This window comes from Felis catus, chromosome C1 (genome assembly GCF_018350175.1).
Source record: "Felis catus isolate Fca126 chromosome C1, F.catus_Fca126_mat1.0, whole genome shotgun sequence".
NCBI lineage: Eukaryota > Metazoa > Chordata > Mammalia > Carnivora > Felidae > Felis > Felis catus.
In genome coordinates, this window is record NC_058375.1 from 126033315 (window position 1) to 126048438 (window position 15124).

General features: G+C 50.0%; 1 protein-coding gene across 4 annotated transcripts in view; it reads right to left on the bottom strand.

Moving 5' to 3' along the window:
* Positions 1–448: 448 nt before the first annotated feature.
* The window catches only part of TMEM163 (transmembrane protein 163), a 277826-nt gene continuing 263150 nt past the window's right edge, over positions 449–15124 (bottom strand). For 2 of the 4 annotated variants that reach the window (XM_045033711.1, XM_045033710.1), the window contains exons 6-9: positions 11166–11277; positions 3533–3583; positions 2744–2885; positions 449–1461 (exon numbers count right to left, since the gene is read on the bottom strand). In XM_045033711.1, coding sequence (XP_044889646.1) covers positions 1401–1461; positions 2744–2885; positions 3533–3583; positions 11166–11277 — 366 coding nt within the window. In that variant the 3' untranslated portion in view covers positions 449–1400. Of the gene's footprint in view, positions 1462–2743; positions 2886–3140; positions 3238–3532; positions 3584–11165; positions 11278–15124 lie in introns of those variants that run through there. The other 2 variants (XR_006583139.1, XM_023259273.2) reach the window with 2 other exon arrangements.

Sequence of the window (15124 nt, forward strand, 5' to 3'; positions counted from 1 at the left end):
AACGTGCAAAAAAGAAACCTATCGAATCTTGCATTTCCCAGACCCACTCATACAGTCGACCCTTTTTCCCATGTGACATTTTAACATCCCATAGAACCTCCTCAAAATGCTGTTGGAGGAAGGAAGCTACGCGGGAAGTGTCAGATTGACTCAAGGTCAGTGACCCCTCAGAACGAACCACCTCTCCTCAGCCGGCCTGAGACAGCCCCATGGGAGATGGGGCATGGCGGGCAGGGGTGAGGGCTGGGGAGCAGAACCCGGCAGTCCCAGGCACCCACACATGCATGTGCAACCACCCTACCTCACAGGGTCTGCAGAGCCCATTAGGACCGTCCTTCAGGGTCTCCCCACTCACCACCCCCAGGCACAAGTGATTCTTTCCACATCATCCTTCACACCGGAGTACCTTCCCAACACGGTGACGCTCCAAGATAACCTCCCCGTACCATACAAAACAGGTAAAGGTCTTTATTGGTCAGACACTGTTGCTTGGACAAGCTGCAGTGCCAGAGGTACAGAATGTTGTGTGTCAGGGGAACATTTTTACAGAATCTATACCTAACGTTACATCAATGGAGAACATCTTGTTCCTTACAGAGGGGCAAGCCATCTCTAACAGACTGTAATGTACCATTACCACTTAACACAGCATATAGATATATGCATAAATGGATAGATTATATAATTATTTATTACAAATAAACTGTAGTTTCACATCTCTCAAAAATGGATCCTGTTTTTACATGTATGTTCAGGTTCTGAATGTACAAGAAAGGGTCATGTGCTTAGTTCAACCATGCAAAGCTCATATGTGTATCACTAAGTACTTTTAAAAATAGAATGGTCTCCTTTTGAACTCTGTTTAGATTGGGGATTAGTAAAACAGTATGAAACTAATGAAATACCTTGATAGAAATTAGGAAGTGATCTATACTGATGGTTCTGGGTATGTAAAGGGGTGAGGGACAGAAGGTACGGTCTTCCCTTAAAATCTGCCAGGAGATACGAGAGTCTGGAAGTGGAGGTGGGTCTGGGCAGGTGCTATCCAGATCAGGCTTCAAGCACCACAGAGGAGCTTTCTGCCACGTAGAGATTGTATCCTACCCACAAAAACATTTTTACTCCAGAAGTAAAAAAGGTCAGTTCTTGCTGGAGGTGGGGAAGCCTGTCCTCACCCCTGTGCGTGTTGTCCTAACATATTTGACAGGGGCAGTGGAGCAAGGGGGAGCGGTGTGGACCGACCAGCTGGGCAGACCTTGTTCCCAGGAACACAAAAACCTCCTAAAAAGTAACTGGACGTTCAGTTAAATATTGGCACCATCTGCCTGCGTGGAAACCTGGTCCTCTTGACTGTCTTCCTGCGGATGCCGAGCAGCCCGCTCTGGCCCCGCTGGCCGCTGTCACTCAAACATCTCGTAGTGGCGGGTCTGCCTCACCCTGGGCACCATGTCAATGAGGAGTCTGCAAAAAGCAAACACGCAGGTCACCCCAACAGCCCTGGAGCTTAAGCACTTGGGGAAGCAAACAGAAGGCTTTTTTAAAGCTATAAATCACATACAGTAACATTCAACCTTTTTATAAGCAATTCAGTGTGTTTTGGTATATTCATAGATTGCACAAACCCTAATTAGCCACTGTCGAATTCCAGAACATTTCTATCACCCCATCCCCCCTTCAGTCAGGCCCCGTGGTCCCCTCCTCTGGAACCTGCTCATGTACTCTTGGTCTTTACGCTTGGGCCTATTCTGGACATTTCGTATGTGTGGAATCACATACGTGATCACATAATGTGGCCTTCTGTGACTGGCTGCTGACACCATGTCTTTGAGGTTCCTCCATGTTTTGGCATGGGGCAATACTTCGTTCTTTCTGGGGCTGAGGAATACCGTGCGGCTCTACCATACTCATCCACTCACAGACTTTTGGGTTGTGCCTACTATCGATAACTTTGCTGTGATGGTTGATGTGCAAGTCACTGCGTGGCTGTGTGTTTTCATGGCTCCAGAGTAGACAGCAAGAAGTGGGAACTCCGATGCTGAACATTTGCGGGAACGACTCCTGTTTGACATTGAAACCAGCAATGGGTGATGCTCTAGTGTCTCCTCATCTTGGCCAACGCTTACGGCCCATCTTTATTATAGCTATCCTCACGGGAGCCAGGAAGTGTGTCAACAATTAGAAACACAACACCTTTTAGAAACCGTTCTCTCAAAGCCCGGCTCTAGCCCGGATGTGTGAACACCGAGTCAGTGATGGCTGGGCAGCATTTCTTCAATGAGAGGACTTATGGTGGGTTTATCCTCACAAGTGGTCCTTTTGCACTGACAAGTCCCTTTTGTAAAAAGTTTCCTTAGGTGGGGTCTGTCCTGGTGGTGCTGCTGGGCCCTGCCCCCTAAGCATTCCACAGAAGCAAGCAGCAGGAGGTGCTTACCCAGTGTGTCATTACAGAGAAAGGGAAGGACACACATCCTCAAGCACAAAGAGTGAAGAGGAAGACCATGGAGCAAGCTGTCAAGACCACAGATACAAGTAAGCCTCTGACAAGTGGCCTAGGCTTTAACTCCTAAAAGCCCTTGGCTCCTTTTTGTGCCAGCCACAAAAACCTTTGACCCCTGTGGGGGCTTTTCCAGTCACCTAATCTCTCCCAGGCTCAGGAGTGTCACAGTTGCAAGGGGTGACTGTCAAGAGTGAAAAATATGGCACTCCTGGCCACTGGGAAAGCAAAGACAAAAGGAGAACTTACTTGACCCCGTAGGCAAATATGGTGAGGCCGATGAGGACACCTATGCTGCCGTCCAGGTACCAGACGGCCGCGTCATGCTTGAACACCTCCGCGCTCAGAAGGATGGAGAAGCCCATCACGCCACCCACGAGGGAGTTAAACCCTGGAGAGACAGCAAAGAGAGGCTGACAGCAGTGCCAAGTAAACTTTCTTAGCCACCAATGAAACCACCCAAAGGCCAGGCGTGCCTCCACATCCCGGAGCATGTGCCGCAAGGAACGTTGCCCAGAAGCACTCAAGAGTGACAGCCACCACCTCAGACACCCCCATGGTGCCTTGGCAAGTGTCCAGGCCCTGCCAGGCGCTGAGGCCCATGTGACACGTTTGTCGTCACTGTCCCACACATGAGAATGCAGACCTCAGGAGGAGCAGGGGCTTCTATCCCTGTTGAACTTGTAGGGTCCAGGACAGCATCTGCACACAGGAGACACTCAAATCCTTGGTGGCTCAAATGTCTGCTGAACCAAAGACCAACCTGGAATCTTCTGCATCGTATCAAGTCAGATTTTTATCCCACTTAACCAGGGAGAGAGCTAAGCTGAGCAGAGTGAGGTTCAACCCGTTGACCGAAGGTTACACAGATTGAGAAAGGCAGGGCTGGGACTCTACCTGAACCCATGTCCTTTCCCTCCAGAGCCTCACATCAGCTGGGGATTTTCACTCTCCAAGAAAGGAAATGCAAAGTCTAGAATTTGTGACAGTGTTGCAGAGATGGCAATCAAAACAGAACTGGCGCTAACAGATACTGACCAGAGTCTCCTTTCACAGATGGTGCCTCATTTGATCCCCACTTCATTTGACCTGTGAATTTTCAAAAGCCACATGGGAATGAACAGCTTGGAGTGGCCGCCGGGGGTCACACCTGTCTCAGCCTGACAGTAACCCCGAGAGAAGCTCTAGGCCCACGCACCTCCCCCACAACAGGCGCTCCTGCGTGTCTGGGGCAGCTCCACCTGCTCAACTCAAAAGCGTTGGCATCAGGTTCAAGCACGAAGATCGGGACTGAACCACCTCATGTGCATACACAGGGGGCCATACATGTGGAGAGAGGTTCTAGATAAAGAGCAGGGGAGAGAGGAGCTGAGCAACGCCTACATCCAACCCCTTTCTCAGGACCCAGGGAGTGGACTTGGGCAGACCACTCCCCAGTGATGGGAACAGCTGGACCTAGCAGGCAAGGAATGATGGTCACTGCATGGGACCCTCCCTCTCTCCCCTCAAGTCTGCCTTCTCCCCACTCCAGCTCTCTGCTGCTGCCATGACCACGGACTGCTTAGAGCACGTCGGTCCAGACAACACTACATCATTTTCCTGACACCAACCCACCACCCACTGTCCGCAGCTGCTGTCCCTGCATAGAGCCAACTTCATCTCTGTCCCCGCTCCTGAAGCATCCTTCCTGGGAGAAACCTCACATCCCCCTTCTCAGACTCCTTCCTGAACCCCATGCCACCTCCACCTGCTGCCCTTCACACAACTCCTGGAAGAGCTGTCCCCCTGCCACGGCTCCTGCTCCAGTCACCCTTCCTCCTCCGGCTCCACCGTGGCGAGGTCATCAGTGACCGGGCTGCCACCTGCCAGGGATCATAACCTGTGCTCTGCTTCACAGGGCTGGCTCTCCTCTCTGCCCTCCACCCATCCCTTCCCCATCCTGCTGCTGGATCCTTCTCCTCTCCCCTGGGGGCGCCCCTTTCCCTGGTGCAGTTGTGGGAACCCCTCCTCTGCCTGTGTCCTCCCCACATGCTCTTTGTTCTGACCTTCTGCTGAGCTGGAAACTCACCCCTAAGCATCTCCAACTGAATACGGTTGAAGCGAAAATCTCAATTTTTGCACCCAAACACCTGGCCCTCTTGCTACCTTCTCTGTATATAGTGCCACCATCCACCTAGTCCAAAAATCTAGGACCCCGTCCTTAACATCGCTCACACCCAAAATATCAAGTCTGATCAGTCAAGTGATTCTTTCCAGCTGTTACCTCCCAAAGTCTACCTCTCACCACCCCTGTGCACCTGCCCTTTGACTGCACCCCTGCAATAGCCTTTCAGCATCTTCCCTGCTTCCCTCCTCCCCACACAGCAGCTGAAGGCCTCCAGTCAAAAAGCTGCCCAATTCTGAATAGCATCCAAACTCCGCAAGGCTGACATGAGCAACCCCAGCCACCTCTCCCCCATCACACACATGGACCTCCCAGTGCGTTGTGCTCCAACCACACTAACACCTGCATCAGCTAACCCTGGCATCCCCCAGAGCCTCTAGACTCATCACCGTCAGCCTGTACCCCTCTTTCTGGGGTGTCTCATGCTGCCTCCTTCCCAGCCTGAACTCTCAGTGCCTGAAAGTGATTCCTCCGTACCCATCCCTCCTCTCCTACCTTCTCATTTGTGCTGTTATCATCCTTCTGCAGAGCTCTTCCCTTCCGAAGATGGTATTTGTACTGTTTTTCTTGTTACAGACATAAGCTTAAGGACAGGGGTTTTCTCTCTTGATATATTCCAAGTCCCAGAACAGAGGCTGAGGTGATTACTGCATTAATTAATGAGTTAATAGATGGAGGAGAGGAGGGAAGGAAGGCATGGAACATGGCCTGGGCTGTGCCAAGAGGGCTCCTACTTAGCAGCAGCTGGACTCAGCTGTCCTGAGAGAGGAAGCCATCCCAGGCAGGGCCTGTGGTTAGAGTGCTGGAGAGACACACCCGCTCCCCACCTGAGAGGGGAAGTTGGGAGCTCAGGCAGAGGGATAGTCAGAGGCTCCCTGGAGACTCAGCTTCCCCACTCCCTTCCAAGCTTGCTCAAGGGTCATGCCTGGAGAATGCTGCCAACTCAATTTCACCTGAATAAAGGTGATGGGGACTGGAAAAGGCAAACACCTCCACCTTCCTCCCATCCGGGGGCCACATCCTCCAAAGGCCAGGCCAGGGAACTATGAGGACACAGAGGCCAGGACTTGCTGGGAGCCTGGAACTAGGGAGGGCTCTGCCTGCACTCCTATGTCTAGCCAGGTCATCCCTGCCTGCCACCCACAGTGAGCACCTCTACCCTTCACCAGAGGTCTCTTCTGATGGCCAGCCAGCCCAAGAGCTAGCTCTAGGTGCTCTAGAGAGAGCAGGCCCCACCCCATTTTGCCTCCTGGCTTCCCCACGTCAGTGTGGCCCCTGTGTGGTTATCTATGGCTTCTCTGTGCTCACCTACCTCTAGACCATGAAGAAATGGGCTCACCATCCTTTCCATCTCCACCGTCCATGCAGCGCCTGTAGCAGATGCTTCTAAACCCTATGTTTTAAAAGCATCGCGGCCCACCTGTAGCCCTTTGTCACGGCAGTGGGAAGCTTTGTGCCAGCTGAGTCCATCCTGGGCACTGATATGTGGAGCACCCGGGCCCTCCCTCCCTCTTTGGTTAGCCCATGATGTTACCCTCTGCAATCACATCCTCAGTGGTGCCTCCACCCCTCGCGAAGTAGGCAAACAGCAGGTCCGGAGAAGCAGAATTTCCTTCCTGTCCACTGATCCATCAAGATCCCATTTCCCCTTCCTATTATGAGAAGCACGCATTGACGCTCTTGCCTCCAGCTGTCCCTTGAATCTTCCTGTCATTTTTAATACAAGGACACAGGCTACCTGGGCTGCAGTTAACATCTTGGGCTTTCTCAAAGTTGGGGGAATTTTGTTTCAGGGTGGCTAGAAGAAAGGGGGAGACAGAGAGGAGCTGACCACTGCCCCAGGGCACACTGGATTCATTTGCTCCCCACTCCATCTTTATCAGGGGCACAGGTGAGCCCCTGGAGCCCTCAGAGAAGCAGGTGGAGCTCAGAGAAGATGCAGAGAACAGTGAGAGTCCCCCAGTCAGCCACTAGGTGTCCGCTCTGCTCCACCAAGTCACCTTGCTCTGCGGGGGCCCAACCCACGCAAGCAGCTAGTACACAGCTAGTGAATTCACTGAGTCTCCCCTCACTTACACCTCCTGGGAGCAAGCTGGGACTTGCTTGGCTCTGCTCACCTTTGCTTAGGGCAGAGCCTGGCGCAGTTCAGCCCCACCTCCGTAAGCCTTCACAAGAACACTGGGACAAGCACCAGGGACTAGGGGACAATCCCCTCTTTGCCCTGCCACAACCTTCTGAATTGAGAGTCTTTGCAGCCAATCATTTCACATGAATCCGGAGCTCACAGTAATGCTGGCCAGGTGCATGCAGCACACAAGGCCTGGTGGTCACTCACTGCTGGGTCCCCCCACCCAGGCTCACAGCTTGTTCCTGACCCCTTGGTTAAAACCAGAGCTGTTGTGAAGCATAAATGCTATTATCACATTAAGAATGCAAAATAACATCAGAGGCTTTAAGTAGAGGCTCTGGGGCAGCTGGGTGGCTTAGTCGGTTGAGTGTCTGACTTCAGCTCAGGTCATGGTTCATGAGTTTGAGCCCCACATCAGACTCTGTGCTGACAGCTCAGAGCCTGGAGCCTGCTTTAGGTTCTGTGTCTCCCTCTCCCTCTGCCACTCCCCTGCTCGCTGTCTCTATCTTTAAAAAAATATTAAGAAGCTCTGACCTTAATGACTAGGTAAGCGTCTGCATAATTAAACACATTAATTTTATGCAGAAAATTCTAATTAAAGTTTTTCATGTGTTTGAAAGCCATCATAGCCTCTTGGTGTTCTAGATCTTGAGGGAATGAGGACAGTTGGCCTAGACCCAACTCAGGTTTCCATCTGTCCCTGCTGGCCCCTAGCTTGGAACCTCCCCCAGGCACCTTTCCACAATCTTCCTCTGTTTGATTTGTACTATTAACTTGCTGCACAAAGTCATTCTACCTTAATGTTTATTTTGAGAAGGAGGGAGACAGAGATTCCGAAGCAGGCTCCAGGCTCTGAGCTGTCAGCACAGAGCCTGATACAGGGATCAAACCCACAAACCGTGAGATCATGACCTGAGCCGAAGTTGGACACTTAACCAACTGAGCCACCCAGGCGCCCCCTTAAATAACACAAAGCCAACTTCAGCCTAGTGCTGACAGGAACAATCTCATGTTGACTGAATAGTCAAAGCAACAAAACCAAATAAGATTTTTTGCACTGCATGGCAAGAGTGGGAAATTCCAGAATTTGCCCACACTCTGTTGTCCCCCTTTTCCTAAAGATCCGCTCTCTGGCTGTAAGGACACAACCCAGCGACAAAGGATCTGGTGGAGTCAGCCCGACCCAGTTCACACACAGCTCCAACGTGGGAAGGGCCACCACTCCAGGTGACAGAGGAGGCCTGCCCACCCTTCCTGCACCAGAACTTAGTTCCCTCTTGGGAGAGAAGCTCCGGGCTTGCCCCCAGCCTTTGGCCAGACCATGGGAGGGGCACTCCCAGGCAGCCACAAAAGATGCCTCCAGAACCAGCCCCTCGGAAAAGCCCCTGACAGTAAAGATAGGCATGGCTCCTGAACCCCACTCTGCCCCTGCCTCCCAAAGGGATGGAAGAACAGAAAGGAGATAGTTACACACAGTTCCCTAAGATCTGCTAATCAATGAATGAGCAAAACTGGGACCCCAGATGATCCAGTTAGCAGGAGGCTGTAATTACTGCTGCACAGTTGGCTGGTGCTCCCACCAAGCAAGGGACTGTAGAGCTCGCAGACCCCCCCAGGGGCCACTTATGGGTAACAGGCTTGGGATGGGGAACTGGCTACTCTGCACTTTGCAACAGTGCTCTCTGTCCTTCTGTGTGTGTGTCTCTCATCAACCCCATGGACAATTCAACTAGGAGCCTAGCCCATTTTACAAATACTATCACCATTTCAAATCCCCCCATCCTCCAGCCCTCTGCCCTCCTCCGTCCCCAGCTGCTGCCACCCCCTTGGCTCTCCAGAGACTTCTCCCTGCTGCAGATCTCCTTCCCTTCACTCTGTCCTCCACCCTGACAGCCAGAGGGCTCTTTAGAAAACATCCATCATGTCACCTCCTCTGATAAATATTTAACAAAACATCCAGAATCCTACTGTGGATCTGAGGTCCTGCAGGATCTGCCCTGTGCCCCTTCCCCCTGCACCCTTCAGGTACCCCAGGCTCTCTCCCCATACCATCCCCTCTGCCCAGGAATGCCCCCCCCCCAACTTCTACCTGTTGGTGGAACAGTTATCACCCAAACTGTCCACTTCTCTTTGTCATGACCCCTCCCTGGTGCAAGACTGCTTGTGTGTAGTTGGTTTTGTGTGTAAAAATTAAAGAGTCAGAAGTGAAAATTTTAAAAAACATACTTATGGGGGCACCTGGGTGGCTCAGTTGGTTAAGCATCTGACTCCTGGTTCCGGCTCAGGTTATGGTCTCATGGTTCCTGAGTTCGAGCCCCTCATTGGGCTCTGTGCTGACAGTGCAGAGTCTGCTTGGGATTCTTTCTCTGCCCTTCCCCTGCTTGCTTGCAAAATAAATAAAAATAAACTTAAAAAAAAAAAAAACAACATACTTATCATTGTGGTCTTCTTGATACACCTTATAAAATGGTGGGAGTTTAGAAGGACAATGAAGCCTAAACAGAAACTCAGTATCTGGAATATCTAACTTTAAGTAAAACTATCACTCAAGGCAGAGGGCCCCTTATTCTGAGAAGAAGGGGTCAAGCTCCAGGATCATGGTGGGGGGGCGGTCTGACTGCTGGGTCCACACTCAGGCTTCTGGGGAAACACTGCCTGTGTCTCCACTGCAGTCAAGTAAACAGATAAAATGCTGATGCTCTGCAAGCCGGGGGGCTTTGTGACTTACAGGCCCAGCTCAAGACTGGAAGAAGAGCCCTAGGTGAGGACTTACCACTGGGAGCCCGGAAAGCTGTGCTGACTGGCCCAGCCTGCCCCACACCTGCTTCCTTTGCCCCTCATTTTCCAGGTAAAGAGACACAGAGAAGGAGGCACAGAACCGCCACTGGAGAAGCCAGGGTCCAGCCAGGTCCAGTCAGGCCTCTGCCCTGTTTGGGCCTACAGGGCCCTGTCAGAGTGGTGTCCCTCAGAGCAACATAAAGGAACCTCAAAGGTGGCTGGTGAACCCACACCCAAACCCCTGCCTGATGCCCGTACAGCCTTTAGCTCTCAGCCAAGCACACCCTGTGCTGTTCATCCCAGAGTAGAGAAAGACTCCGTGTCTACACAAGGCATTTTCTTTCTCAGGTTACAAAACACCTGACCACAAAGATCACAGAGAAAGACCACTCCTGCTCAGATTCTGGGTGTGCCCCCAGAGAGAGAAGGACACCCATATGGGCCAGGGTCTTATGGGACCATATACTAGGCTCAGCTTAATGCAAACCGCCTATAAAGCCACAGTGTCTCAGTGGGTGACAGAGACCTCAGAAGACTGGTCCAGGCTGTGGGCTCAGACATTCTCATGTGACTGAACCACAAGTTCTTCAGATCTGGCTCTGGGAGAAAGCAATCCATGTATCTCAGAGAGGTTATCTAATTTTCAACTCCACTTCTGGGAGCCAGGACCCTTCACAACAATGGGACAGAAACCTGAAAGAGGTGATTCTGATCCTGTGTTAGGAGGTGGTTTCCACAGCTAACATGGCACTTAGCACAGTACCAGGCACAAAAGAACTCTGTAAAACCCAGGTGGTCCCTTGCTACTGCAGCATCATGTTCTAACAGCAGCAAACACAGGGCCTGATGTGGGCCGAACCCTGCCCACCCCCAGCCTGCCCTGGGATTCACCTGGGAGCTTGACAAGCCAGGTTGGGCCACCTGGGTTGCACACACAGCGTCCCTCACATTGCTGAACACAGAACAGCAAAGAGGAGGGCTCAGTGCCAGTCGCTGATCCTTCTGCTATTTTAAACCGCTTTTACTGCTTAAAAAGCTTGGGTTTCATACGGGCAAACGGCCTCCGCAGCCCAGGAGAAAGGTGGCACGTTCCAAGTCCAGAAGCAAACACCAGGCCCTGAAGGAAGTGGCACTTGAGGAAGACTGGAAAGCTGGTGGTCAAAATGTCATGTAGGAGCGCTAGACACGACAGGGTCCATCTTCCCTGGTGTGATGTGGGATCCTGGCCCCTTGGACTGGCCATGGAGGCAGCACCAAATCTCAGTGTGCATCGAACGGGCTGGGGCGCTGGTGTAATTATGACTTCCTGGGGTCTGGCTCTGGAATCTGTATTTTTAACAAACACCACAGACTGGGAAGCCCCAATCTACCCTGTTAAGAGGTCAGAGTGGAGGTGACTCATGAAGTTTATTAAATTCCCAGGGTACCAGATATCTGCCCTAATATGGGAACTCTGAGAGTCATTAAACAGCCTGGGGAGGGGAGGATGGTGAGGAATAGATTCCAAATTGTTGAGCTCTTGTACAGGACAAGCAACTGAATAGTATCTTCCCTCACTGGGAGCTCAGCCCCCAAAAATCAGGCACACTGGCCTTACTCACCATCTGTTATGAGTGCTCTGCTGGTCAGAACCTTCCCCAGCATAAACTTCAACACAGCCAAGATGCTACAAAGGATCCCACTTAAAATGGAGACGCTGAATAGGAAGTCATCCTAGAAGAGAAAAGTTCCAGATTTCAACAGTTCACCTCCTGCTAGAGCAGATTATCTGCAAACCACTTGCCTTAAAGATCAGCTTTGTTCCCAGAACAAATAATCAGGTGAGTATGCTGCCACCAGGTGGGAGTATGTTGCTTATTCTCATACCTCAGTTACCTGTGTCACTGGGAATTGGAAAAGATGATCAAAAACAATCCAGATTTATATTTCCTTAGACATTAAGTATTTATTTTCCTTCAGGATATTCCCCTTCATGCTATTCTGCCAAAGTGTTTGGCAATCACTGATCAATAACAGAATTGGTCAAAATGCTAAAATCAGCATGTGCTATGTGGGGTTTTTCACAAATAATTCAAAAAGCAGCTGGAGAATAGGGAAACATGCAAGTACACCACTGGACTAAGAACACTTCAACACAGAGCCGACTGAATTGGCCACAGGGTCAATTATGGCTGAAGCTACCTAGAACCATGTTTTAGCCTTAAATTCACACAATGCAATTAGAAGTTCAAATATAGCCGTCAAGGTGGGGAAAAGGCATCTAAAAATATAGTCTGCTATTGACGTTATCTTAGCACTTCCTATAAGTTTTTACCTTCGCTTTGCAAGCAAATGAATGAGTCACACACACAAAGGCAGGCACCACTATCTCATGACATTATGGTCCACCGAGCTCCTCAGCCTGGAGCTCCCATGCGTCACTGCCATGAGACTCAGCCTCCAGACTCTCTCCAATATTAAAATGCAACTTCCAGCAGAAATGTGATAAAGCATTACATATACACAAAGAAATAGGATTCCTTAAGCATCTTATTATCTAAATTCACTAACCTAGCAACAGAAAGCTGGGAAGAAGGAAGACAGCCTGTTTTCCCAGTTTTGAAACTAAATAAAGTCATTTGAAAAGTCACCTCCCTGGAAACATGATATCTGCAAGGCATGAAAGCATCTCCCCCACAATACTAATCGACAGTGGTTGATTTTAACTTAGGTGCCCAGATCCTTTGTGAATACTTCTGGGAGGTGCAGCTTAATTCCCTCCTCCCTGAGTGTGGGCTGGGCTCATGATGGGTATCTAACAAACAGGGCATGAAAAGGGGAAAATAGTAACCTTTCAGTGGAGAAGCCTGGCATTAATAAACCCATTAATAAGTTATGCCAATACCATGTGCTTCCTGATGTGACATGATGAGAACACGTCTTAGTGTTCTACCCAAAAATCCATAACCTCAGCTGAATCTTGAAAAACACCAAACAAACTGAGGGACAGTCTACAAAATGCCTGACCACTACTCTTCACACATGTCAAGGTCTTGAAAGACAAAGAACAACCGAGAGAAACTAATTGGAGACTAGGGAGAGAAGGAGGACTAAATCCAACATGGCGTCCTGGATGGGATCCCTGAAAAGAAAAAGGATATTAAGTGGAAAAGCTGGGGAAAATGGAATGGAGCCTGGAATTCTGTTAACAGTTTCGGTAATCTCATAGTTTGGGCAAATGTGCCCTAGTAATCTATATGAGATATTAACCTCCAGGGAGGCTGGATGAAGGGTATACAGGAACTCTCTGTAATATCTTTGTGACTCTTCTATATATCTAAAGTTATTTCAAATTTTAAATTTCTTTAAAATAATCACCTCACTGAATTATTATTATTTTACCTCCTCAAATTATCAAACTTAGCCTCTTGGCAGATCCCAAGTCCCTGCTGTGGATGAGGTGACAAAGCAGGGTCAACAGGGGATGAGGATAAGGGTGGCGCAAGGATCTCCAAATCCCATCACCCTTTGTGCAGGGACTCATTCTAATTAATCATGGGTGTTGGCACCCACAGGACATAATGCAACTGTGATTAAGGAATCACATATCAACGTAGACCCAGCTGCTGACAGGCTTCAGAAAGCCTAAGTTGGGAGAATGACACAGTCAAGCACACTGAGACCCCAAATTCAGAGGCTGAATTCTCACTTTGTTCTCCTCATATCTGAAGCCTTTCTGATTCCATTCAATCTCTCTGTTGACAAAGCCCTCAATCTCTAAATTCCCAGAAGGAGAGAAAGTCTGCATTCACCCCATCTGAGTCCCAAAGAGCTGGGGTGCCCCCCCAGGTGCATCTTTAGAAGAGCCACTATGGCTTTGGCAGTCCTCTCCTGGGTCTGCTAAACCCAGGGGGCTCACTGCCGAACAGGGGCTTGGCTGAAGGGCAGTGATGCACCAGCAGACCTTTGCTCAAATCTGGACTCCACTGCTTACTGGGGAAACAAGCTCGAACTCTCAAATCTCAATTCTCTCTTCCATGGGGTAGCAGATAATGTGCAATAAAAGGTAGCAATTGGTGTTAAAGGGCCCAAGCACATTATCCATGCACTAACTGATTCCACCAAACAGCCACACTAAGTGCTAATGACGAGCCCCAAACTATGCTAAGCATTGCTGTAAAAGAAACGTAGGGAACTTGTTACCCAGAAAAAAAGTATGCACAATGGAATGTAAATAAATAGAGGAAAAACTATTAGTGGGACCCACAGTGGCTTGTCAAAGTTTCTGCTACAGATCACCCATGTCTCTGAGGCTAGGCCAGTAGGGGTCAAATGCAGTTCCAGTCCATCTTCCAGTACCAGTTGTCCTTGCTCTGCTTTGCTCTACACCCTCATTTCCTTCCTTCCAGGCAGCCCTGCTGACTTCAAGGACAACAGCCTGACAGATGCTTTTTCTGCAGCCCCCAACCACCCTGCAAAGTCTCATCCCTGCAAGAAAACCCTATTCTGTACTATTTAGAGTGGTTTCAGTTCTCTGATTGAACCCGAAATACTACTTCAGAAGGATGCTTCAAAGTGCTTAAAACAGTGCCTGGCTGCTGAAGAAGGTCATCAAGAAGACGTACTGCCAGGTGACCTGCAAGCTGGACGGGGCAACTGGAAGCTCCCCACCCCCCACTCTGTCCTTAGAATGTGACTTCCACTTGCCTTCCCCACTGCCAGAAGCTGTCCCAAGGATACAGCCTTGAAACAGAAATGTGGTGTTGGGGCTGTCTGGACGGGGTATGTGTCTGAACCCAGTTAAAACCTCTATATATAAACGTTTGAGATCTGGTGTACAGGTTTATGGAAATCTGCTTATCTTGTGGCCACCCAAGACAAGCCTCATATGTAAGTTCACTTGCTAATAAAACCTGCCACCTACCAATCTGAAGTGGTCTTCCTCTTTCTTCTATCTCTCCCTGCCCTCAATGCATGGGGGCCAGTTTCAGATTACACCTGGGAAGCCCTGAGGAGCTTGTGAACTAACAGCTGGTGAGCCAGCCAGGAATGAGGCATCTGCAGGGTAAATCCTAAATTGGCCATCAACTTCTTATGTGGGGAGAGATGGCCCATATATTAGATGCTTGTGGACCACTATGTGAGAGCGGAGGTGGCCCAGAAATACCAGTTGTTTCAATGCACTCATCTGAGGAACCGCACAAAGGACACCGAGCAAAGAGAAACAAATGGTGCCACAGTGTGCTGGCCTCGACTGTGAGCAGTTCAGCTGGACACTGATGCCCAACTAGAGGCTGGAGTTCAGGTTGGAGTTGGAGGAACAGCTGAGGTTAGAGAAGCACATGCAGTGGTCAGATATTCTGCTGGCTTCAGGGCTGGCCAACAAGGTGGGAGAGCAGGATAAACAGCCAGAGACCTTAGTATGCCCTTTGGCAAAGCTAGGAGGGTGCAAGGACCTTGAGTGAAGATCTAGGCTCTTGTGACAAAGCCTTGTTAGGATGCTAAGCGGTGGAATCTCTGGTAAAGTGAGGAGAATGAAGAGGAGGATGTGGTGGTAACTGGTGAGGAAACAGACCAAAGA